The sequence below is a fragment of the Durio zibethinus genome, chromosome 11, assembly GCF_047325235.1.
Source record: "Durio zibethinus cultivar Kanyao isolate XHJ-2024 chromosome 11, ASM4732523v1, whole genome shotgun sequence".
Lineage (NCBI taxonomy): Eukaryota > Viridiplantae > Streptophyta > Magnoliopsida > Malvales > Malvaceae > Durio > Durio zibethinus.
This window is the reverse complement of record NC_143172.1, coordinates 10,646,830-10,674,132: the sequence shown is the minus strand read 5'-3', so window position 1 is coordinate 10,674,132 and position 27,303 is coordinate 10,646,830. Positions and strand designations below refer to the sequence as shown.

General features: G+C 35.6%; 1 protein-coding gene and 1 non-coding gene across 4 annotated transcripts in view; both read right to left on the bottom strand.

Moving 5' to 3' along the window:
* Positions 1 to 27,303, bottom strand: part of LOC111289224 (phenylalanine--tRNA ligase beta subunit, cytoplasmic-like) — a 44,716-nt gene that overhangs the window by 5,426 nt on the left and 11,987 nt on the right. Inside the window, exon 9 of one of the 3 annotated variants that reach the window (XM_089768009.1) lies at positions 24,985 to 25,231. The exons of the other annotated variants lie outside the window; for them this stretch is intronic. Within the exon in view, the coding sequence (XP_089624135.1) occupies positions 25,085 to 25,231 (147 nt within the window). The 3' untranslated portion in view covers positions 24,985 to 25,084. Of the gene's footprint in view, positions 1 to 24,984; positions 25,232 to 27,303 lie in introns of those variants that run through there. 3 annotated transcript variants of the gene reach the window in all.
* Positions 17,561 to 17,667, bottom strand: LOC149516053 (small nucleolar RNA R71). The gene has a single exon (XR_016346755.1). It is a non-coding gene; the product is annotated as a small nucleolar RNA R71 (small nucleolar RNA).

Here is a 27,303-nt window from a genome sequence, read left to right as displayed (position 1 = left end):
GAGTTTGATTATGGAACACCCGGTTATATGAGAAGGGTTCATGAAATCATCAAAGCATGGAAGCAGGTCAACCGAATGAGCCCAGCTAGACTCGCTGATAATGTTGCTGAAGGTTACCTTGCGTGGAGGATGAAAAGAGTTAACGAAATTAGGCCTCTACCAGCTGATGTTTCAGAGAAGTTGTCGGCTCCTGTTTCAGTATCGGTATTGTCGACTCTTGAGATCGCTCAACGAGAGTTTGAGATTGAAAAGAAAAGGTTAAAGAAAGAAAAGGTGGCTATGATGGATCAGGTTAACCAATTAAGATATGATTTGATGATGAAAAATGATGCAGTACAGAAGTTGACTAAAGAACGAAAAGTATTGAAAGAGGATCTGCAAGATTTGCATCAAGAAAATAAGAAATTAAGGTTGGATAGTAGACCTTTGAAGGGATCCAAAAAGGATGTGAAAGAACTACGAGACATGGTGGAATATTGGAAGAACAGAGCTCGAGAGAACAAAGAAATGATCTTCACACTCACCAAAGAGCAACATGAATGGAAAGAAAAACTTTCAGGGGCCTCTGAAAAGGTAACAAGGCACCAAAGAGAAAGTGAAAAGCTAAAAGCTGAGCTAATGAGGGAACAAAGCAAGAACTCCGATTTGCAAAGCAAGAAAAAAGCCTTAGAGCATGAATTAATGAGTTTGGAGCTTCAATTGACAAGCAATCAGAGGCACATAAATGAGATTTTGACTGAGTGGCAAGATAGAGAAGATTATTGGGCTCGCACTTGTAATATGGAGGTAGATGCTCGAGAGATGTGGAGAGCAGAAAGTTTAGGGAGGCAGCAATACATCGAACACCTGACTGCTCAAATCTACAAGGCTGTTCAAAAAGCAGGCAACATGGTTGAAAAGGCGAAAGCCCTGGAACGAGAGATTGTACCAACCCAAGGCCACAGTCAAAGATTATTGCACTTTTTTCATGAAGCTAAGGAGCAATATGCTCAAATCAAATGTTTTTATGGCTTTAATGCAAGAATGATTGGATGATGTGTAAAGACTCCCATGGTTAATGAAAGTTTCTTTTTATTTCGATCGATCCAAGATAATACCCTAATTTGCATTCCATTCATTTCATGCATGCATTTTCATACTAACAATAATATCAACGACATTATATCATGCGATCTAATTCGTGGTTGATAAACTAAGGTTCAAGGATAGCAAAGCCAAGGAATCACAACCCGTCAATTTCGCATAGATATAATACTCGTTCCCAGACTCGAGCCATGGCAGAAGAGAATACAGCTAGGTTTGAAAGGGTCGAAAGGGTACAAGAGGAGATACAAGAAAGAGTGATGGAAATACAACAAAAAATTGAAGCACAAATGGCTGAATTAAGACAACTGTTGATTGGATCAATGAAAGGAAAAGGAGTCGCTGGTGTATCTAGGACAGGAGATGAGATTAATGTGGAAGAGCCATTATACCCTCCTGGATTCACTCCACCTCAAGTTCAGGTTCAAGTTCCTCGGGGTATACACATACAACCACCAAGTACGCAGCCGTACCCCTATGTCAATCATTCTGCAAATCAGCAACCGACCCACTTGAATGCCAATTCGGGACCCATCCCAGTCGATCCCATCATGGTACCAAATCTTGACGACCCTGTTGAGCAAGAGAAGTCTCACGAAATGTCAGAACCTGTTATAAATTCAAAAATTCAAGACAAATATGACCAGCTTGAAGAGAGGCTTAAAGCGGTTGAAGGTAATGACACTTATGGGGTTATTGACGCCAACGAGCTTAGCCTAGTGCCTGACTTGGTTATCCCACCAAAATTTAAGACCTCAGATTTTGAGAAATACGATGGGACAAAGTGTCCATCTACTCATATCACCATGTTTTGTAGAAAGATGACGGGTTATACCCATAATGACAAACTATTGATACACTGTTTTCAGGATAGTTTGACTGGTTCAGCAGCTAAATGGTACGTGCAATTAGATCGAAATAAGATCAGTTCATGGAAAAACTTGGCCAAAGTTTTTCTTGCTCAGTATAAGCACGTCTTGGATACAGCCCCTGATAGACTGTCATTACAAAATATGGAGAAAAAGTTGACAGAAACCTTCAAAGAATACGCACATCGGTGGAGAGATGCAGCAGCCCAAGTACAACTACCACTGACTGAAAAAGAGATAACTGTGCTATTCGTCAATACACTGAAGGCCCCGTATTATGACAGATTGATGGGAAATGCCACGAAAAACTTCTCTGACATGGTAATTTCAGGGGAGATGATAGAAAATGCTATCAAAAGTGGTAAAATTGAAGGGTCTGAAAAGAGGATAGCTACATTAAGGAAGAAAGAGCAGGAGACACATGTTGTCACTCACACAAATCCCCCACACCATCCTTTTGTTTCATATAACCCACACCCTCATTACTACTCTACCATAAACCAAATCTCTCAACAACCATACCATTACCGAACCCCCAAACAATCGTTACCCAGATCAAGTTTTAGCCCTCAACCATCCCATTACACCCCAGCACCTCCAGCTCGACCATTTACTCGACCAACCTACCTAAACAGCAATCAAAGAAACTCACAGAATAATAACAATCGAGAAAGACCTCATTTTGACCCAATTCCCATGACATACACAGATTTGTATCCTCGACTTGTTGAAAAACATCTGCTTGCTCCTGTTATTATTGAACCTTTGAAACCTCTGTTTCCCAAATGGTATGACCCCAATGCACATTGTGATTATCATTATGGGAATCCAGGTCATTCCACTGAGCATTGTATTGCTTTGAAGCATAAAGTGCAGGGGTTAATCAATGAAAGAGTATTAAATTTTGATACCAGCCAACAAGGGACTCCAAATGTCAATGAAAACCCTCTACCAAATCATACCAGACCATCAATAAATGCTTTGATTGATGGGCAAACAAGTTACATGAAAAGAAGAATAGAAGAGGTCAAAACTCATATGGCTAAAGTGTTTGAAACCTTGGTCAAAGCTGACATGCTGAAGTCGATAGAACCTCAAAATTACTCTGAAGCGGTTAACTCAACTGAAAGCTGCCATTATCACAGAGGTGCTCTGGGGCATTCTATTGAAAACTATCACCAATTCCGTCAAGAGATGCAAAAATTGATGGATGAAGGTCGAATAGAGTTTTACTAAAAGAGAGAAGAGTTGGTGAAAGTGTCTACCATTGATTCAAAGAATAAGTTTGGGCGTAGACCAGTAACTATCTATTATGATGAGAAGCCAACATTGAAGCTAGAAAAACCCGTCTCTCGACCAGTGGTGACAATTAAAGTTTCTGGCCCTTTTCCATATCAGAATGATAAAGCAGTACCTTGGAAGTACGATTATGATGTCGTAGTCAACCCAGATACTGCCAACATAACGGGTGTAGGAGGCATAACTCGAAGTGGGAGGTGTTATACCCCAGAAGCTCTAGAAAAAGCTAGAAAGGAGAAAGCCAAGGTAGGAGAAGAAAATGAAAGTCAGAGTGATCTTGACACAACCCTAGAAAAAGAATGGCAGAAGCCAGTATCTGAGAGTGAAGCAAGTGAATTTTTAAAGTTAATAAAACATAGCGAGTATAGCGTGGTAGAACAACTTAACAAGATGCCAGCTAGAATTTCGCTATTGTCATTATTGCTCAGTTCAGAGTCACACCGTAATGCTTTGCTGAAAGTGTTAAATCAAGCATATGTGTCTCACAGTGTTTCTGTTGAATATGTGGAACAGCTTGTTGGCAACTTGACGATTTCAAACTATATCTCTTTCAGTGATGAAAAGATTCCTCCTGAAGGTAGAGGAAGTACCAGGGCTCTTCACATTACTGTGATATGTAAAAGTCATATAATGGCTAAGGTTTTGATTGATAATGGCTCATCCATCAATGTTATACCTGCGACTACTCTGGCAAAACTCCCTGTTGATGGATCTTATATGAAACCTAGTCATATGATAGTGAGAGCCTTTGATGGAACCAGAAGAGAAGTGTTGGGAGATATAGAAGTGCCATTACAGATTGGCCCATGTACTTTCAACATGAAATTTCAAGTCATGGACATCTCTCCTTCATATAGTTGTTTATTGGGTAGACCGTGGATCCATATGGCAGGTGCTGTCCCATCCTCATTACATCAAAAAGTTAAATTTATTGTTGAAGGGAAGCTAACATGTGTGGCAGGAGAAGAAGATTTATTGGTAACTCAACCGATAAATACTCCTTATGTGGAATCGGCAGATGAAGCTTTAGAATGCTCTTATAGATCTTTCGAGATTGCCAATACAACATATATAGCTGGAGGATCTAAATTATATTCACCACACTTATCTGTGACTACTAAAATTGTAGTCAAACAGTTTACCAAGATGGGATGGCGACCTGAAGTCGGACTTGGGAAGAACCTGCAAGGAATTACGAAGCCATCGGCCATATATGAAAAGAGAGACAGGTTTGGCTTGGGATATAAGCCAACAAGAGGAGATAGAGTAAGAATGATGAATGAGAAAAGAGATAAGAGGATAGCTAATCTTAAGGGATATGAGCTGGAGTCAGAGCTAATAGTCATTCCTTACCTTTATGATTCTTTTCACTCGGGAGGATACATTTATTCAGATTTACCGAGAGTCCCAAGTGCAGGATTCATGGAAAAATTTTCAGAGCTGGCCATTCAAATGGTGGATGATGGAGAAAAGAAGAGTCGAAGTGAAGAGCTATTCGTGTACCCTTGTCCTTCAGATTTTGAGTTGGATAATTGGAAAGTTACAGAGCTGCCTGTTGCCTTTAAAACTTTGGAAAAGTAATGTGAAACTTAAAATCTCTAATTACTTTCTACGAGTATTAGGAGATCTTTTATGGTGTGTTTATGTTTTTCATTTTAATAAAAGACTTAGAAGATGCATCCGTATTTTTTCTGTCATTTTTATCCTCGTTTTACCTTTCATCCTTTTCTTTCATACATTTTCTTGCCATTCCATTTTTGTGTGCCAATATTCTTTCCATATTACCCTTTGCAGGGTCTCAAACAATGAACATGAGGATAATCATGGCATTAATCTCGGATTTGATTTTGAAAACTTAATTCATGTTGATGAACTTGATAATGAGGAAGATTCAGATAACTATACACTGCCTCTTGATTTGTTAAAATTAATAGAACATGAAGATAAGCCAATTGAACCCCACCAAAAAATTACTGAATCAGTAAATTTGAGAGATGGTGAGAATAAAAGAGAGGTCAAAGTTGGTACATCTCTTTTACCAGCTGAAAGACAGAAGCTAGAAGAGCTGCTACGAGAATATATAGATGTGTTCGCATGGACTTACCAGGATATGCTAGGACTCAGCACTGATATTGTAGAGCACAAGTTACCTTTAAAACCAGGATGTAAACCGATGCAGCAAAAGCTAAGGCGCATGAAACCAGAGATGCTGCTGAAAATTAAAGAGAAAGTGAAGAAACAATTCGATGCTGGATTTTTAGAAGTGGCAAAATATCCTGAATGGGTAGCCAACATAGTGCCAGTTCCTAAGAAGGATGGAAAAGTGAGAATGTGTGTTGATTATCGAGATTTGAATAGAGCAAGCCCTAAGGATAACTTTTCTTTACCTCACATCGATACTCTAGTGGATAATACTGCTAGGCACTCTACATTTTCCTTTATGGATGGTTTCTCAGGCTATAATCAGATCAAGATGGCTCGAGATGATATGGAGAAAACTACATTTGTGACCATGTGGGGAACATTCTGTTACAAAGTCATGCCTTTTGGGTTGAAAAATGCTGGTGCTACTTATCAAAGAGCAATGGTGACTCTTTTTCATGACATGATGCATAAAGAGATAGAAGTGTATGTAGATGATATGATTGCAAAATCTTATGAAGGAAAAGATCATATAGTCAGTCTCAAAAAGCTGTTCGACAGGTTGAAAAGATTTCAGTTGAAGTTGAATCCTGCCAAATGTACATTTGGAGCCAAATCAGGAAAACTATTGGGCTTTGTAGTCAGTGAAAAAGGAATTGAAGTTGATCCAGATAAGATACAAGCCATTCAAAACTTATCTCCTCCTCATACCTCAAAGGAAGTGCGAGGCTTCTTAGGGAGATTAAATTATATTGCTCGCTTCATCTCTCAACTCACTTATAAGTGTGATCCTATTTTTAAGCTTCTCAGAAAACATGATCCTGGAGAATGGAATGATGAATGCCAAGAAGCTTTTGATAAGATCAAAGAATACTTGTCAAATCCACCTGTGTTGGTGCCACCAATGCCAGGAAAACCTTTGATTTTGTACTTGACAGTGCATGAAAATTCAATGGGATGTGTGCTGGGGCAAAGAGATGAAACTGATAAGAAAGAACGAGCAATTTACTACTTGAGCAAGAAGTTCACTGATTATGAGTCAAAGTATTCACCATTAGAGAAGATGTGTTGTGCATTAACCTGGACAGCTCGAAGGCTTAGACAATACATGCTTTATCACACTACTTGGCTCATAGCAAAGCTGGATCCTATTAAGTATATCTTCGAAAAGCCCTCATTGACAGGAAGAATAGCACGGTGGCAGGTTATGCTTTCAGAATATGATATCATTTACGTGACTCAAAAAGCTATTAAAGGGAGTGCAATAGCTGAATTCCTTACTGATCGTGCAGTCGAAGATTATGAGCCAATGAAATTAGATTTTCCTGATGAGGATGTGATGTCCATTGAAGAAAATGAACCTGTTGAAAAATCATGGAGGATGTATTTTGATGGAGCTGCTAATGCTTTGGGTCATGGTATTGGGGCAATTTTGATATCTCCTGATGGATATTATTACTCCATCACAGCCAGATTAAATTTTAATTGCACAAACAATGTGGTTGAATATGAGGCATGTGTTATGGGTCTACAAGCAGCAATTGAAAAGAAGATCAAAGTGTTAGATGTGTTTGGAGATTCAGCTTTAGTCATTTATCAGTTACGAGGAGAATGGGAGACAAGAGACTCTAAACTGATTCAGTACCATAAATACATCTCTGAGTTGGTTAAGCAATTTAAAGAAGTTCAGTTTGAGCATCTACCTAGAGAGGAAAACCAAATTGCTGACGCACTGGCTACTCTAGCTGCAATGATCAAAATAGATGCAAGTATTGAAATCCAACCCATCAAGCTGGATGTGAAAGATGTACCAGCACATTGCTCAGGTGTTGAAAAAGAATTTGATGGAAGGCCATGGTATCATGACATCATGCAATACATTAAAAGCCAGCAATACCCAGAACATGCAACTGAAAATGATAAGAGGACTATTAGAAGATTGGCTATGAATTTTTTCATTGACGGAGATATCCTTTACAAAAGAGGTCGAGATCAAGTGCTCTTAAGATGTGTAAATGCAGCTGAAGTAAAGAAGATTATTGAAGAAGTGCATGATGGAGTTTGTGGGGCACATGCAAATGGTCATATGATGGCTAGACAAATTATGAGGGCTGGCTATTATTGGTTGACAATGGAGAGTGACTGTATTGATTATGCTAGGAGATGTCATAAATGTCAGATTTATGCTGACAAGATTCATGCTCCACCATCAACATTACATGTTTTAGCTCCTCCCTGGCCATTCTCAATGTGGGGCATGGATGTCATTGGTCCCATCACTCCAAAAGCTTCGAATGGGCATAGATTCATTTTTGTGATGATTGATTACTTCACCAAATGGGTAGAGGCTGCATCATATGCTAGCGTGACCCGATCTGTGGTATGTAAGTTCATGAAAAGAGAGATAATATGCAGATATGGGCTTCCGGAGATAATTATTTCTGATAATGCCAAAAACTTGAACAACAAAATGATGAATGAAGTATGCACTCAGTTCAAGATCCGCCATCATAATTCGACACCATATCATCCAAAAATGAATGGGGCAGTGGAGGTTGCGAATAAGAATATCAAGAGAATCCTGGAGAAAATGATTGAAACTTACAAAGATTAGCATGAAAAGTTATCTTTTGCCTTGCATGCTTATAGAACATCAGTCAGAACGTCTACTGGAGCCACACCGTTCTCTTTGGTATATGGTATGGAAGCTGTGCTACCAGTCGAAGTGGAAATTCCCTCACTGAGAGTCTTGATGGAGGTGGAGTTAGAGGAAGCAAAATGGGTTCGAAATCGCTACGAGCAGTTAAACCTTATTGCAGAGAAAAGACTGTCAGCACTTTGTCATGGTCAATTATATCAAAAGAGGATGATGAGAGCACATGACAAGAAAACTCGTCCCCGTTGCTTTAGGGAAGGAGACTTAGTGCTAAAAAGATTTCTTCCAAATCAACATGATAATCGGGGGAAATGGACACCAAATTGGGAAGGCCCGTATGTGGTGAAAAAGGCTTTTTCTGGCGGGGCATTGATTTTGGCAGAAATGGACGGAGGTGATTTGCCTACCCCAATAAATTCAGATGTTGTGAAGAAATATTTTGCTTAAAAAAAAGAAAAAAAAGAAAAAAGAAAAAATGATGACTTATCTAAGTTGAAACCTGAAAAGGCGGCTTAGATGTGAAGTAAAAGTAGCATCAAGAAAAGATCTCACAATGCAGGGGCAAGTGTAGTTTGATGAACTCTGAATAATCAAGGAAGTCATCTGATTTAGTTTTAGAGAAAGAATCTAAGAATATTTTGTTCATGATTATCTTGTGATCATTCTTTTGACACCTTTATTTCAATTCAAACACTTTGACATACACTTGTTATCAGCCATAAGAAATACATTATCCTTCATTTGAAATAATGCCCTATCCTTTCCTTTATCCTTATTTGATATTTTTTGTCCATCAAAGAAATGTGTGATTGCATTTTATTTGTCTTGAACTTAAAATGATGAAAAGAAAAACAAACATGAAAGATCTCAGCATTACTTTTAAAGTTGACAAAGGCAAATGAAAAAGGATGAGAAACGCATGACAAGACATTAATGTTGCAGACTTTTGAAGAAAAAATATTGTGGTCAGATGTTGAAGACAGATTGGTCATATAAGAATTTGGATAAAAGAAGCTGAAAGCGAGAGATTTTGAGAACCTTTTTACTACAATGAACGATTTTGATTGCATTACATGCATTGCATCATGAGCACTCAGTACATGCATCCATGAGAAGTTGTAACAAAGATAGAAATTTTCCTTTTCTTAATGAAAAAAATAAGATTTTGGTAAAGACAATGATCAAACAAAGGAATTCAAAAAGAGAGGAATTTACTTGTTCAAAGATGAAAACTCAAATTTGAAAACAAATGAGATTTTTTTAAAGTTGTGGAGCCTCTGTTGAGAGGAGCTTTTTCAAGAAAGAATTTTAAAGTTGTGGAGCCTCTGTTGAGAGGAGCTTTTTCAAGAAAAAAATTTTAAAGTTGTTGAGCCTCTGCTGAGAGGAACTTTCCAAAATGAAATTTTAAAGTTGTAGAGCCTCTGTTGAGAGGAGCTTTTTCAAGAAAGAATTTTAAAGTTGTGGAGCCTCTGTTGAGAGGAGCTTTTTCAAGAAAAAAATTTTGAAGTTGTAAAGCCTCTGTTGAGAGGAGCTTTTTCAAGAAAGAATTTTAAAGTTGTAGAGCCTCTGTTGAGAGGAGCTTTTTCAAGAAAGAAATTTTGAAGTTATGGAGCCTCTGTTGAGAGGAGCTTTTCCGAAATGAGAATTTTAAAGTTGTAGAGCCTCTGTTGAGAGGAGCTTTTTCAAGAAAGAATTTTAAAGTTGTAAAGCCTCTGTTGAGAGGAGCTTTTTCAAGAAAGAAATTTTGAAGTTGTTGAGCCTCTGCTGAGAGGAGCTTTTCCGAAATAAAATTTTAAAGTTTTGGAACCTCTGTTGAGAGGAGCTTTTTCAAGAAGAAATTTTAAAGTTGTTGAGCCTCTCCTAAGATGAGCCATTTTCTGTAAAACCAAAAAATAACACGATTTATTTTCAGACAAAATCGTTGTCTTTGTCTTTGCCCTATTCCTGATTCTCAGAAACGTGCAAAAAGGGGCAGTTGTAGACACCGATTTTGTCCGGGTCTACTATTTTATTTTTTTTATAATAATAATAATATTTAACAAAACAAAACAAAAAAGAAAAAAACAAAACAGAAAAAAACAAAACAGAAAAAAACAAAACAAGTAAACAAACAAAAAAAAAAGGAAGTCAAGGAGTTGGTGCGATGCCGAGCTACCTCGACCAACTCCTTGACCAGCTCCTTATCAGCAACCCAACCAGCCCTCCCGACCAGCTTCCTGCCAACCATCCTACAGCTACCAACTAACCACCCTACAGCCAGCAAAATCTCACTTAATTGAAACTCTATAAAATCAACACATAAACCCCAGAAAAAAAAAGGAGACGAAAAAATTTTTTCAGGTGAGAGCTCTGAAACAAAAAAAAAAAATTTTTCCAGCTTGAGGGTTCAGGAACGAAAAATTTCGGTCTACCCATCCAAACACCCAAAATACCCAAACACAAAAACCAACCGAAAACAACCACAAACAAAACTGCCACAAAAAAACCAAAACAAAAACAAAAAAAAAAAAACGCAGTCCTCGCCTACGGCGAGGAACCTCAGCGCCAAGCTTCCTGCACGAAGAAGAGAAAGAAAGGTCAGCTTAAAAAAAAAAAAAAAGGGAAGAACGTAGAAAAAAAAAATTTTTTTTTGTGGCCGAAACTTTGAAGACAGATCTAGGAATTTTGAGACTTCTTTTGGTGAAAAGGAGGTCAGATCTACGCTCAGGGGTCGAGAAGAGCTTGTGGGAGAATTTTAAAATTTTTCGACCACCGGAGACGGTGGTGACGACGGACGGCGGCAGCACCAACGGCTGACCGGCGATCTGCTGAAGAAGAAGAAAAAAAAAATTTTTTTTTTTCTGGAAAAATGAAAAACTGACCAAAAAAAAATTTGAGCCTTTTATATAAACTGCCAAAATCAAAACGACGTCGTTTCATTAAAGGCCCAAAACGACGTCGTTTTAAGGCCGAAGATCCGCGCGTCAACCCGCGACCCGACCCGGGGTCCGCGCGCCAGACCCGCGACCCGCTTCCTTCATCTGCTCTGCCCAGTCTGACTGGACCGGACCGAACTGCCAGACAAAACCGAACCGGTACTGAACCGCCGAACCAACCAGACCGAACCGAACCGTCGAACCGGTCAGACCACTCGGACCAGCGTTGACCGGACCGTTGACCGGTCCGGTTTAGGTAAAAAAAAAATTTTTTTTTTAATTTTCTAATTTTTTTTATTATTATTATTATTATTTTTTGTTATTTTAAATATATTTTTATATTTTTGCATGATAAATTTATAAATTTGTTAGAATAAATGTTTAATCGTTTTAATAATAATAAAATTAAAAACAAATAATAATTAAAATATATTAAAATGCTTTAAAATAATAATAATAATTTTTCTTGCCTAGATGTTGGAGGGAATAAAAATATTTTACTAAAACAGTAATTCTGCCTAGATGTTGGGGAATTATTGTTAATAATAAATAAACATAAGAAATTTTTAATTAATTTTCAAAAATTATTAAAATCGAGCTTGCTTCAAAAATCCGCCTAGATGTTGGGGATTTTTAGAGATGTTCGTATTTTCTTAAAAAAATAAACCTTAAGCGCTATTTCTTAATCCTAGGTTTCTAAAACCCTTAAAAATCAAAAATTCATTAAATCCAAAACCGCTCGAAATCCAAAATCCTTGAAGTCCAAAGTCCGAAAAATCGTAAGGACACATGTGAAAATTCTATTGGAAACAATTTGTTCCCGAATGTCGCCTAGATGATGGGGTATCTAGGAAATTTTACTTCATTAAGTCTTTTCACACGAGTTCATAATTCATATTAATAATAAGATTAATAAATAAAAAAGTATAATAAAATTGGGATCTTAAATATAAACAGTCGCACCTAAGCTCTGCCTAGATGTTGGAGAGTCGGGGTGGTCTCATTATATTTAAGAATCCAACTCTTAAATTGTATTTCATTTTACATGACATTCATTAGCATACATATGTTATCGTATTATCATCAATAATTGTCTGCATTATTCTCTCTTTAATTTACTCATGGTACTCTGCCTAGATGTTGGAGAGTCACAAACAATTTTCTGTAAAGAGTGTTATTTCATTTTAAGGATTGTTGTGTTAAATCTTAAGCGAAAATGGTTACTTTAAATTCTGCCTAGATGTTGGAGAATTTTAAGATAATTCTTTAACTTAAAGATTTTCTCAATATTCCTAAATAAAAATTTTAGCAAAAAAAAAAATATTTTTTTAAATAAAGGAAATTAATGTTAAATTTCAAATTAAAACCATTTTTATCCGACATTGAAAATAGCGCATAGTTGAATGGTACCAATTTATGGACGTTGTGGGGGTGCTAATCCTTCCCCACGCGTAACCGACTCCCGGACCCAACCTGATTTTTCGTAGACCGAAATATATCTTTTTGATAAACTTTAAACAACCCGTTTTTATAGTTTTATTAAAAAGATAAACTTTTTGGTGGCCAATCACACCCTAATAAAGATTGGTGGCGACTCCCTCTTTTTTTTTATTTTTCTCAATTTTAAAACAACTCGTTTTTACGTCTGGCGGTCTCAAAACCGTTACGACATCTATGAAACCTCAAATATATTGGATTGATCCCAGAAAAAGGAAAGGCCTAGAATTTGGTGTCCAGAAATTTTGCATTTGTAGGTTCTCATATCAGATTTATAACATATTTCATTAAAGAGAAAGGGAGAGGCAAAAAAGAGAAAGAAAAAATAGAAAATAGAAAATGTAGTCTCTCACCTCACACAGTGATCATTTAGTGCTGGTTGACATTCTTGGTAGTTAATGCTAGCTTAAATATCAACATGGAAGAAAGAAGGCAATAAGTTTATTAAGATTTACAGGGATAAAATAGCAACTTACAAGAGGGCACAGAGTAAAAGAAGAAAATGAAAGCCAATTGATGTGATTTGAATGCCCTAACATTAAGTAATGTTTAAACTGCACCTAATGGATAAATCATGCCAGATGGCTATAACCACTATAAATCACAAGAAATATAAAGGTGGGAGGGTCTATCATATCATTTAATAGTAATTTTATTTGGCCTATAAACTAACATGTAATGGCTAACATTAACATAATCGACCTGCCTGGTTAGACCAGTTGTACCAGAACCCACCTCTTTGACCAGTTTAATTTAAATCCAGACTTTAAAACATTATGATTAACTTATTCCTTTCTTTTACCAACACTTTTCATATGTATATTAACTTCACAGTCCTGATTCAATAAAATTCCAATATCACCCAATTCTTCATTTACTAATGAGGAACTCATATCATACTGGATTTGATGTTTCAAAGTAGGTAGTTAAACATATCGTACTGGATTTGATGTTTCAAAGTAGGTAGTTAAAGACTCTTGTACCACTTCTATAAATAAAGTTTCATTTTGTCTTCAGCAGAGATCTTTGATTCCTAATATAATGAGAATTTGATAAATGAAAGACATATTCTTCTATGTGACCATAGGAGTAAATGATACCATTAATAGAGAGGTCAAAATTAATTTACACTTGAAGTAGAAAATCAAATGAGGAAAAGGGGAAGAGAAATAGCAGGTAGAGAAGAAAAGAGAGTAGAGTACCATCTCATTGATTTGGAAACTCTTTAAGGGGAAGTTAGATGGTTTTGAGGGCAGAAGTGGTTTTGAGGGCAGATGTTATCCTGTTGCCTTATTTTTCTTTCTTTTTCCTCTCAAACTCCCCAAAATGGAGGAGATTGAGACTATTTTCTTCATCTTTTTAACAAATATTCCAATCCTACCCCACTTAGGGCTAGTTTAGCATTGCTGTTGCAGTTGGAAAAAGATTGGGTTGAAAAGTGTAGTTAGAAATTTTAAGAGTTTGGTATTGTTGCAAAAAAGTGCTATGAGTAATTGAAATATCTAAAAAATATGTATAAAATAATAAAATATTAAAAATAAAGGGACAACAAAGCAATTTTTATCCCAAACACTTTTTCACCGCAAAAACACCTTTTGAGGAGTTTTTTGGTTTGGGTTGGAAAACCAAGCTTTTACACTGAAAAGCCAATTTATTTTTCTTGTTTTAGCATTACATTTGGTTAAAAAGCAACTATTGACCACAAAAGCTACTTTCAACAGCAATGCTCAATGAGGCCTTAATCAATTTACTTTCAACCAAAAACTAAAGGAAATAAAAGGCTCTCAACAGATTGAGCTCTTAGAGACTGTTTGGGCATTGCCTACAGTGCATATTTAAACTTCATAGTTCACTCAATGAATTCCACCCATCACCCAATAATTTATTCTTAAAAAAACACCATATTCTGGATATTTTAGAGGCAGTAAATGCAATTTAGAAGTCAGTTTTTACCCTTACATACTGGTGTTGATGGGCTGGACCAAGACTATTGTGCCTACTCCTGGCCCAATTACTCGATCTGGGGCTAAGAAGCTACAAACGACCCTTGTTTTGATGTTAAGGCAAAATGTGGTTCCCATGGACCTTTTGAATGAAAATAAGCCCAAGATAATCACTTTGATCACTTGGGAAGGTGTTTGAGCACATTTGGGCTGTTTCAAAGTAATTGGGCTTAATGCATGTATTAGGTCTTATTAATTGGGACATGCATGTATTGGGCCTTATTATGGGCATGGCATGCGGATCCAACATGAATTTAGCATGTGCAGTTATTTTAGTATATTTTGGCAGATTTTATTCGATTTTATTTGGTTATGTAATCTTTTCTATTTTTGGACAGATTTTGTAATCTTCCAGATTCAACCTTCTAGATTACCAAATCTAGTAGAATATCTTAAGAGTATCCTAGATATTTTCTTTCTTCTTTATGGTAATATCTCTTAGACTCCAGGAAATTTTATTTACTATATAAAGGCCAATAACTTATAATAGCCACACCATCTAATGAAATATTGATTGAGATTTCATAATTGCATTCACTTGCATTCTCTCTTATTCTTATTAAAACAAACTCTTGTTTTGTGGCAAATAACCCTATATTCTTATCACTTTTCCTTTTTTCTCTCTAAGAGTGGCGAATCACCCTTGTTTAATTGGTTGTGATGTGTTAACTTATCAATCAATTAAACTTGGTTTATCCTTCTTTTTCTTTGTTTTTACTTACTCTTCTTGTTGAAATCGAAACTTCACAAACTACCTATACTTCCGCAATTAGGGCGCATCATATTGGCATTAGAGCCTATGTTTTTTGTAGCTTGTGATTGACTCTCTATCATTTGGAGATATGGCTTAAAGGAAAGGAGTACTAAAAGGAATGTCCTTGAAGCAAGCATAAATACTAGCAAACTAGCAAAGGCAAGAGGAGATAATATAACAACTTGCTTGTTTGACTCAAGCTCTTGAAAGATTGGAGATGCAGTAACCTACAAGGTGAGGGCCGCAACCACAAAAAGGAGCTACTTGTGATCAAGAGGAAGAATATGATTCTATAACAGATGGTGAAGTGGAAGAACGCCCAAGACCAAAGAGGCAGGAAAGGGATTCAAGCAGAAAATCCCTCTATTCGAAGTAACTAGCTCACTTGAAGAACACTTGGAATGGGTGCAACGCATGGAAAAGGTGTTTAAATGCCAAGACTATTCCAAGGTGAAAAGTGTAAACTTGCTGCTCGAGTTTACCAATTACGCCAATTTATGGTGGAAAAAAGTCAAAGCATAGAGAAGTTGTGATGGAGAGGACAAGATCCATAGTTGGAGAGATATGAAACGATTGATGCAAAAACGCTTTGTTCCTAAATATTACTACCAAGAGTTGTATATCAAGCTTCAAAGTCTTTGACAAGGACGTATGTGTGTTCAAGACTATGTGAAGGAGTTTGAGATGATTATAATGCGATGCAAGCTGCGAGAACCCAAAGAGCAAACCAAAGCACGATTCTTGGGGGAACTGAATAGGTAGATTGCACATACGATGGAGTTTCAACCTTCTGTATTTTTAGAGGATGTTATCAAGCTTGCCGTTAAAGTGGAGAGGCAGCTTAAACATGGTTCAAACAAGCCCAATGTATCCAAATAGTTTGGGAACAAGGGGGAATCCTCTTTCCACACTCCTATGGGCTATTGCTAAAAGAATCCAATAAGAGGGGAAAATGGTGGTTCAAGCAAGCCACCAACCAAATCTGCTAAAGGTAAGGAGAAAATGGTAAAGCCTATTCCTCCAAAAGGGGCTCAAGATACTAAGTGCTTTTAAGTCTTTTGGGCTTGGATGTATGGCATCCAAATGTCCTAATAAAAAGGTGACGATCATTAGGGAGTCACAAGATGAGATGAGATAGAAATCGCAAATGAAAAGGAATTCATAGATGATGAAGATTATTGCCATGAGGAAGATTTTGTAGAATTGGCTTATGAAGGTGAATTGCTTATGATTAGGCAAGCTTTGAATTTGCAAGCCAAAGTTAGTGATTAGCAGTGGGAGAACATCCCATACTCAGTGCACTATCAACAACAAAGTTTGTGGGGTGATATCGATAGTGGGAGTTGCACCAATGTTGCATCCACTACTTTTGCGGAAACACTTAAGTTGGCAACAACAAAACATCCCCATCCACACAAAAAACAGTGGCCTAATGACAATGGTGAAGTGCAGGTTACAAAATAAGTTTTGGTGCCATTCTCGATTGGGAAGTCATACAAAGATAAATTATTGTGTGATGTGGTGGCAATGAGTGATGATCATTGATAGCACCAAATTATAGTGTTTTTACATGCTAAAAACGGTGCTAAATTTTAAATTTTGGATAATTTTTGGTACCTTTTTATGTTGTTTTCAGGATTTTTGGGTTTCAAGCTCATAGCCTTCATTTTCATGCAAGCCATGTATGCAGGGAGCATATTCGACCCAATCTTGGAGCTCATAACCGAACCACCTTCATCCACATTCCTTCATCCATGCGGCCAAGATAGAGTTCTACTTGCACAATGACTCTCCCATAATGCATTACATTCAGACACCTATAACCTAAAGAGGATTTCATGAAAGTTTCAAACCCAATTGGACTCCAACATTTTCGGCCGAAAGAGATTTGATTGAAGTGAGACTCCTTTGCTTAGCTATGAAAGAATTATGTTGCATAAGGACTCTACATTTGGCTAACTCACTTCTAAGAGGAGATCAAGCACACTTGTGATATTTGAAAAAGTTCAAGCCACCATGAACTCTAGCATGATCGGCCAAAAGTTCAAGCCAACAACTTTGTGATCAAGCCTTCAATTATACAAATGGGCTAAACTTCTATGCAATTTGGATAGTTACCATGTGATGATCCTAATCTTCACCTTTCTAACCTTCTTGAATTATCTTATACTTTTTGCTATAATGATATTTCTGATGAAGCTATTAGACTAAAATTATTTCCTTTTTCTCTCAAGGATAAGACAAAAAGTTGGTTGTCATTATTATCACCTAGTTTAATCACCACATGGGATGATTTGGTCCAGAAGTTTTTAGCAAAATTTTTCCCACCAGTTAAAACAGCCAAGCTAAGGAATGAGATCACCACATTTTTGCAAGCAAATGATGAAACATTATATAATGGATGGGAAGGATTCAAGGAGCTGTTAAGAAAATGCCCATACCATGGATTATCCTAGTGGCTCCAAATCTAGATCTTTTACAATGGTCTTACACCACCCATGAGAACGAACTTAGACTCAGCTACTAGAGGGGCAATAATGAGCAAGACTCCTAAGAAAGTAAATTAGCTTATTGAAGAGATGGCTGCTAACAACTACCAGTAGAGGATAGAAAGAAAGGTAAGTAAAAAGTGTACTGGTTTATTTGAGATTGATACTATCACCTCCATCAATTCCCAATTACCCGCCTTCACCAAGAAAATTGAAGCCTTAGGAAACCAACCCCAATCCAACCATGTGAATGCTATCCAAAATCCTTTTGTGTCATGTGATAAATGTGAAGGTTCCCATTCTAGTGAAAGATGCTAGTATACATCCAACAATCTAAGCTAAACAATAATCCTTATAGCAATACCTACAACCCTAGATGACGAAACCACCCAAACTTTTTTTGAAACCAATCAAACCACCAACTTACCAATAATCAAAATAATAACTACCGGCCCAATCCACCAACTTATAACTCACCACAAGAAAAGAAACCCAATTTCGAGGATATGTTGGCACAGTTGACGCAGCTAACGGAAGCCAACAATGCCAACATTGGAAGCCAAGCTACATCTATCAAGAACCTAGAAATCCAAATAGGAAAATTAACCCAAGCCATAGCCAACCACCCTGTAGATACCTTGCCTAGCCACACTGAATCCAACCCTAAAAGACAAGGCAAATAAGGACGTAATGCTGTCTATTCTTTGGCAAATTAAAGGACAAAAGATTCTGAGGATGATTTCATGTATGAACCTATAGCGGTAAAACTCTCAATTTTTTGAAGCAACTTGAAGTAGATTTTGTGAGGAAGGAAGACATATTAGAAGATGAAGAACTCTTGAAATTTGGAAGAGCAATTCTAAAAAGTTTTGACCAAATTGCATTAAAGGACCCTCAAAATATTGAAGAAGACCCTAAGGAAAAAACTGCTGAAATGGAATATGATCTTGAAAAATACATTGAAGAGTCTACTAAAGGTGCGCAAATGCTAATGAAAGTAGGGAAAGCATTATTAGAAAGCATTCAACCTATGCAAAATGAAATAATTCAAGAAGGGGCTATCCAAAAAAAAAAAAAAAAGATCCACAAGAGGAAGAAGAAAAAAGGAGGAAATCCAAGAGTACGTGCAACCAAGGCCAATGATGACTACCAGAATGTATAGACAATGTTTCAACATAACACCACCTGCCCCAAGGCCTATTCCAAAGGAGTTGCTTAAAAGGTTGAAGGAAGTCACATTTTTTAAAAAAAGCAACCCTAAACTTCAATAGCCCCTACCTAGAAAGCAAAAAAATACAGGGAGTTTTACTATTCCTTGCAAAATTGGACATTTAAAATTTTATGTTTTTGTGATCTTGGTTCCTTAAGTTTGCTGACTAGTTTGCCAAGTTGCCATAAGGAAGATTGAAAAATGTACTTGTAAAAGATAGTTAATATGCTTTCCCTGTGGATTTTGCTATTTTAGATATAGAAGATGATGAGGCTCCATTACTGTTAGAAAGACTTTTACTATTGATTGCTAGAGCATTAATAGATGTCTACAACTCTAACAAAAAGCTACAGTTTGTAACTGGAGGGTATGGTGTAATTAGAGATGAAAATGATGTAAATACAATCAATGTGAAATAAACCTTAGGGAGTTTGGCCTAATAGATAAACTTCCTAATCCTATGATTCAAAACCATTTGGCAACCCCTAATTCCAATCATGTCAACCCCATAAGAAATTCAAGTTCTGTGTATGTTATTCCTACTAAGAGAGTTGGTACACCTCCTAAGACCAAGTCTGTTTATGTCATTCCGTAAAAGAGGCAACAAGGTAAGCTCTCTCAGTGAAAGGACGAGATGAACTATAGACTTAGAGATGGTCAAGCTTGACCAAAACTGGCACTGCTTGAGAGGCAACCCAAGTTTTACTTTAATGGTTATGCTTTTTTTTTTTTAGTTTTCTTAAGACAGGTATGCTTTAATGTTTTTGTTTGAGTTTTTAAGGATGAAGTGAAGCAAGAATGATGCCTCATACAGATGGACATTCGACCTTGAAGTAAAATTGGGGAGTGTTTCTTTGTCCCTTGTTGTTTGATATATGGTTTAATTTAAGTGTGGGGGAAAAAGATGCTTTTTGTATTTAAATGTTTTTAAAAATTGTGATCCCATTTTTTTCTTTCAAACCAAATTGACATACTAGATTTTAGTATTATGCTCACTTAGTTGAATTTGCATACATTTTCCAAGAAAGACTAAAGTATGATATGAGGTTTAAGTATAAATGTAGTGGAACTTGAAAAGAATTCTTAAGCATGTCTTTCTTTGGATATGACTATTATGCATATGTTTCCATTCTCTTTATATGAAATGCTATGATTTTTGTGAAAGTTTGTAAGATGTGGATTTGTATGAAATTTAAAAATATGAATAAGTGCTCTAGAATTCATTTACTTAACCCTTGAGGCGAAATCCTAGACTAAGTTTGACTCAAGAGATTATCTAGGCAGTTCTTTGCATAGTTTGAGCCTTTTTCAAGCCACCTTGTTTTGATGCATCCCTAGTACCTATATTTTGAGCCTACTATATTCCATTTTCTTTGTTTATTTAGCCATAAAATAAGCCAATAAGCCTTTTATTTGATTATTATCCTTTCTTTGATTTTAGCTAACACACTTATGCTTACTTGTGTATTATGGACATTTCTTTGTATTTGGGAGGAAGGGAGGCAAGTGAAAAAAAAGGGCAAAAACAAAGGCAAATCCTAATGAAAGCTGAAATTGGCTAAAATATTTTTCCAAAAAAAAAAAAAGCCATAAATACAAAGAATAAAATGATGCCTCACAAGTCAAAGTTTAAAAAAAAAAAGCTCCCAGTTGTTCAAAATTCAAGAAACTTAAATAAAATAAGCTTAGAGTTTTTAGCCTAAAATTTCTTTTTTCTCACCTTGACCCAAGTCTTACATTAGAAGACTAAAAAACCTTTTGATTTTAAGTAGAGTATGTAAGTCTAACATTAACGGAGATGAATTAAAATGCGATAAAATATTTTGCATTCTTTTTAGTCAAGTTATATGCATGAATTAAAATTTAGGTAGATGTATATATATAATGAACATAAGATATTGAAAACTTGTTTTTGAAAGAATTTCTTGTAACTCTATGTCTGTAGCTAGCTTTATATTATGCAATAGTGCATAATAGGAATTGTATGTAATCTTTTACCTTTTAAGTATGTTTATTGATATTTGGTTTTGTTGATTTGAAGTTTTACTTGAGGATAAAAAAAGATTTAAGTATAAGTGTATGATAGCATCGAATTATATATTGTTTTTACATGTTAAAAATGGTGCTAAATTTTAAATTTTGGATGATTTTTGGTACTTTTTATGTTGTTTTCAGGATTTTAGGATTTCAATCACATAGTGTTCACTTTTATGCCAGCCATACATGCAAGCATGCAAGGAGCATATTCAAGCCAATCTTAGAGCTCGTAGCTAAACCACCTTGATCCACATTCCTCCATCCAAGCAGCCAAGATAGAGTTTTGCTTGCACAAGGACTCTCCCATGATGCATTACATTCGGCCACCTATAACCTAAGGAGGATTGCATGAAAATTTCGAACCCAATTGGACTCCAACATGTTCAGCTAAAAGAGATTTGATTCAAGTGACTCCTTTGCTTAGCCATGAATGAATTATGTTTGCATAAGGACTTTACATTCAGCTAGCTCACTTCCAAGAGGAGATCAAGCACACTTATACTATTTGAAGAAGTTCAAGCCACCATGGACTCTAGCTTGATCAGCTAAAAGTGTTTTTATCCAAGAAAAACTCCTTTTGTTTGAGTTAAGCATGCACAAGGATTCTTATCTCTTCCTTTCAGCCAAAACTCTATTCAAGAAGGAATTCATGCAATTTTCACCAAAATGAAGACTAGATACATTCGGCCAATAGTGTTTGTGCTCATGATTGACTCTTTAGCTCATCCAATGAAGAGTTTTGATAAGAGAAGAAATTTGCAAGATAATTATCAAGATAATTGAAGAAAAAACAAACTATTCTTGAAATCCCAAGCCTTAGCCGAATCCAAGAGTGGAGATTTATCAAAGATTTAATCAAGCATTAATCAAAGGCCTAAGATCACTTCTTCAAGATCCCATTCGACCAAGCACACTCAGGCAAGAGAAGTCCCATTCAATCATGCCTCCTTAGAAGATGAAGATGAGCCTTATCACCTAGAGGTTGAATTTGAAAACACAACTTGTAACCTACCCCTCGGCTAAATCCTTAACTATAAATAGGGAGGCCATTCACCACATTCCATTCATCCCATTCCTCACTTCTCCTTTTTCTTTTAGTTTTTTGTTTCTAGTTCTTTTTATTTCTTTAGTTTAATTATTGGCTTAAGTGACAAATTTGCCAATAACAAAGCTTTTGTTCTTTAAATTCTTTTATTTCAATACAAGTATTTTTTTCAAGATCTTTTCTTTTATTGTTTTAAAGTTCCAAATCTTGTTTTCCAATCTCTATTTCGACAAGCATACTCTTTACTTTAAAGTTTGATTCAAGCATTCTTTTTGTGAAAATCTAATCTTCATTATTACTTGATTAGTTAACTTTATCTATTTTAATTAAGTCTCTTATTTTTAAAATTTTCCTATTATGTGTAGAGTATAAATTTCTCCTTTGATTAGCTGTTTTAATACATGAAAATCTTAGGTTTTAAGGCTAAAAATATTTAATCTTTAGCCTATATATTTTCATGTAATTCTAGTATTATAATAAGAAAAATATAGAAGAATAAAATAGTTTTATTCTAGAGATTTTTTTATGGTATTAAAGCACAATCTATTTTTACTCCTCTAAGTCACAAGATTACCACCTAGGAAAGTACAGTAACCTAAGGTGAATCTTTTATCATTTATTGAACTTGCATAACTAGCATTTGTATATGCTCTAGAACCAACCTCGAATTTCTTTTAAATAATATACCTCTCCCAGGATTGACCTTCAAATAGTGCAATACACGGTAAACAACCTGTAGGTGTACTTTTTTAGGACTATGCATAAATTGACTTATCATACTCACAGTATATGCAATATCAGGTCTAGTATATGAGAGAAATAAGTCTTCCAACTAATCTTTGGTACATCTCTTTATCTACAATAGCATCTTCATTAGCTTTTCCAAGTTTATGATTAGGATCTATAAGAGTATTTGGAGATTTACATGCAAGCTTCCCAGTTTCCTTCAGAAGAAACATCACATGTTTCTATTGTTAGATGAAAATACCATGCCGTGAGTGAGCTATTTCAATTCCTATGAATTACTTGAATCTTCCTAGCTCTTTTATCTTAAATTCTCTAGCCAAACACTGTTGTAGAGATTTTCTCTCTTTTTTATCATCTCCAGTTACAATTATATCATCAACATATACTAATAAAATTGTGACTCTCCTTAAATCAAAGTGTTTGATAAACAATGTGTGATCTCTTTGACTCTACTTATATCCCATTGCTAACATTACTTTGGCAAATCTCCCGAACTAAGCCCTAAGAGGCTATTTAAGACCATATAAAGCCTTTTTCAACTTGCATACTTTGTTTGCTTCTAGATGATCTCCAAATCTCAGTTGAACCTTCATACATATTTCTTATTCCAAATCACCATGTAGAAAAGCATTCTTTACATTAAATTGTTAAAGCTGCCATTTGTAATTTGCAATCAATGATAACAAAATCCTAATTGTATTCATCTTGGCAATTGGAGCAAAAGTTTTAAAATAATCCACTCCATAAGTTTGAGTGTAGCCCTTAGCCACCAACCTGGCTTTACACCTTTCAACAGTACTATCTGCCTTGTATTTTACAATGAAAACCCATTTACACCTAGCTGGATTTTTTCTTTTAGGGAACTCTACTAGTTCCCATGTCTTATTTTTCTCTAAGGCCTCCATTTTTATTTTAATGGTTTGCCTCCATTTCTCACTAGATAATGCCTCAGATAATGTAGTTGGAACAGAGATAGTGTTTGGGCTCATAAGAAAATTTTTGTGGGATGGTGAAAATTTTTCAAATGACATAAAATTAGAGATTGGCTATATTTAATGCTTAGTACATTCTCTGGTTCCTTTCCTAATGGCAATAGGCAAATCATAATCATTAGTTATAGTTTTAAGATATTCATGCTCATTTTGAAAAATAGAGTTAAAAACTGTAGTTACCTCATTTCCAGAGTTAAGATTAGGTTCTTGAACTTGCACTGGTTCAGGATCTAGAACTTTCCTTCTTGAGCACACTTGTAATTCTTTCATAAAATCAAGAACAATGTTATTTTCTGTCACATCTTCTATGTTTGGAATGAATTCAGACTCAAATTCAGTGTTTGACTTGGACTTAGAAGAAACAGGTTTCGACTCAGAAGAATTAATGGATGAAAATGTTGAAGAGGAGCACAAATCAAGCAAAAAAAAATCTTTATCTTTATCTTCCATGAATGAAGTCTCCCTCTAAAGATGAGTAAAAAATCGTTTACTTTCTTCAAAAGTGACATTTGCAAGCACAGAATTTTTTGGTAGGAGGATGATGGCACTTATACCCTTTTTGAGTTGATGAATATCCTACAAAAATGCATTTAATTGCTCTAAGATCCAACTTCCCCCTATTGTGACTATGAACATGAACAAACGATGTACAATCAAATATCCTAGGTGTGAGACTGTTTGTGGTATTAAAGTTGGGATAGAATTGTGAGAGTAATTCCATAAAAGTTTTAAATTCCAAAACCTTTAAAGGTAACATATTTATAATATGTATGACAGTGAGAACAGCTTCCCCCCAATAGGATTTGAGTACATTTGCTTGAAAAAAGTAAAACTCGGGTTGTGACCAGTAAATGACTATTTTTCCTCTCTACCACTCCATTTTGTTGTGAACTATTAACACAAGATGACTCATGGATAATCCCCTCTTTTTGGAAATAAGTAGATAAACTCTGGTTAATATAATCTCTTACATTATCAAACTTAAATCTCTTTATTTTCACTCCAAATTGATTCTAAATCATGTTTTGGAAGCTTAAAAATAGACTATTCACATCTGATTTGAATTTAGGAAAAATATCCAAGAGACCTTAGTATAATCATCTATGAAAGAAACAAACCATCTTGTACCAGAAATATTAGGAATTATAAAAAGACCCCATATGTTACTATGAATCAAGTAAAAAGGAGTAGAAATTATTCTATTGCTAACTAGAAAAGACACGTATATGCTTTACAAGTTCACAAATATCACAATGACAATTTTCAGCATTTAATCCTTTGAACAAAGAAAGAAACATGTTTTTCAAAGTTTCAAAAGAAATATGTCCATGAGAAAAATGATAAAGCTAGACCTTGTCTTTATTGAGAGATTTTTTAGAAAGAAATGACAAAGGTAAACTATTCTTGATATTACTTGTGTTGTTAGATGTCTCAAGATAGTATAATCCATCCTTCTCCTTAGCAAGTCCAATCCTCTTCCCCGAACTCTGGTCCTGAAATTTACAATAAGAGGGATAAAAAATCACTTTGCAGTTTATGTCTTTAGTAAGTTTTTGTATAGATATCAAATTAGTAGACAATCCAAGAATATGAAAAATATTTTTAAGAACAAACGAGAAATTAATTTGCACATCTCTTAATCATGCCATTATAGTAAGTGAACCATCTACAACAATAATTTTCTTATTACTAGGACACGGTATATGAACTAAACTTCTGTGAAGAATATGCCATATGGTCTGTGGTTCCTAAGTCAATGATCCAAGAACTCGTAATAAGCTTAACCAAGACATTTAATCTATGAAAACCAGAAGCTTTACCTGAATTAGAGACCTTACCCAAAGAACATAATCCAGTAGGCTTTTCGAGAGTTTTCAATAAGCTTCTTACTTTCTCAATCTCTTCTCTATCCAATTCTCTTTATTCCCAAGACTACTATAGTATTCCAGTGGTTTTACCAGTTGTTACTTCCTTAAATCAAATAGTAGTGGCAGATTCTGCTATGTTTGGCATGGTTATCTTTCTCACAACTAAAATGAGACTCGATAGTAAAGGTTTAACCAAAAATGATTCTAGGCACCGAAGGCCAAAGAAAGAAAAAATAAGACTAAGAGATTTAACAAGATTTGGCTATGAAGGCCTAAAATATAATTCAGCAATGAAGGATAAAAGAATTTTCTTCCCAAGATGAACCTAAAGCTCTAATACCATGTTAACCATCCAACTTAAAACCAATTGACTGTAAGCAAAGGAGCCTAACCCGAATATAAGACTACAGGATATTGAAAATTTATTAGATGTGAGTTAACCCACTTTAATAGGCCCTCATTACGTGTAGGAAAAGATGGAATAAGCTTTCTACATGACAAATTATGAAAGGACAACGGAAAGAAAATCCTAGCTCTGATACCATGTGAAAAAACTATGAAATAAAATTGTGTGAAAAACTAAAAGTAAAACTGAATATATGTTGAAAAACTGCTCATAAAGAATTATACAAGCACCTTAGGTTTATATACGACTAACTAGTAACTAAACTAGGAAACCAAATCTTCCTAAAACTGATCCTATAATTGAGGGATTGTATATCCTAATTTTTTATCTTTAATTCTAGGGATACAAATACTTAATTTCAGACTAAAGATACAAATATAAATATACAAATTACAAAATTACAACCAACAGTAAATAAGTGTTTTCTCACACAATCTAAATTATAGACATGAAGAACAAAGGCAAGTGTTATATCATTTGAAATAATGATTAAACCTATCCTAGCTACCTAGTAGAGTGACTCATCTACTAATTGAATTGTGAGATTTTCAGAACATGGGCTATATTCATGGAACACCGATGCATCACCAATCATGTGGTCTGATGGGCTTGAATCAATAATTCAAGATCTTGATTTTCCACTTTGCACATGTAGAGCATTAAGAGAGTTAACCTTTGTGCAACAAATGCTATGCTTACAACTGACCCAATGTTCTGAAAAGATTACTGAACAATTTTCTAGAGTTCCAACTGCTCTTTACTAAACGAGCTTGATTCTAGGGGTGTTGGAGTTGTCTCAGTGGTGGCAGAATTTCCATGACTCTTGATTTTAAGTAAAACGTGGTTTTTGTCAACAGGTTACCCATGGATTTGCCAAAAATTTTCCCAAGTGTGTCATGCCTTCTGACAATGGTCACACCTAAGTCTATTACCTTTCTTCTATTGATTTTCACCACCTTGGTAACATTTTGGTCCTCATATAGCAAAGGCTGAATTTTCTATCTTTTGTGGATTGCATGATGTCCCTAGCATCACTTTCCTTCTACTCTCTTCTTGGCGAACCTCAGAGAAAACTTCTCGGATGCTGGGTAATGGCTTGATGCTAAAAATTCTCCCACGAACTTCATCAAGGCTCTTGTTTAGACCAAGTAGAAACTTATAAACTCAATCCTTCTCCATTATTTTCCTGTATTGTTGGCTATCGTCAGGGACTTCCATGCTATTTCTTCAAAGATATCTAATTGCTACCAATAACAAATTAAGGAATTAAAATATTCCGTGATAGAGGAGT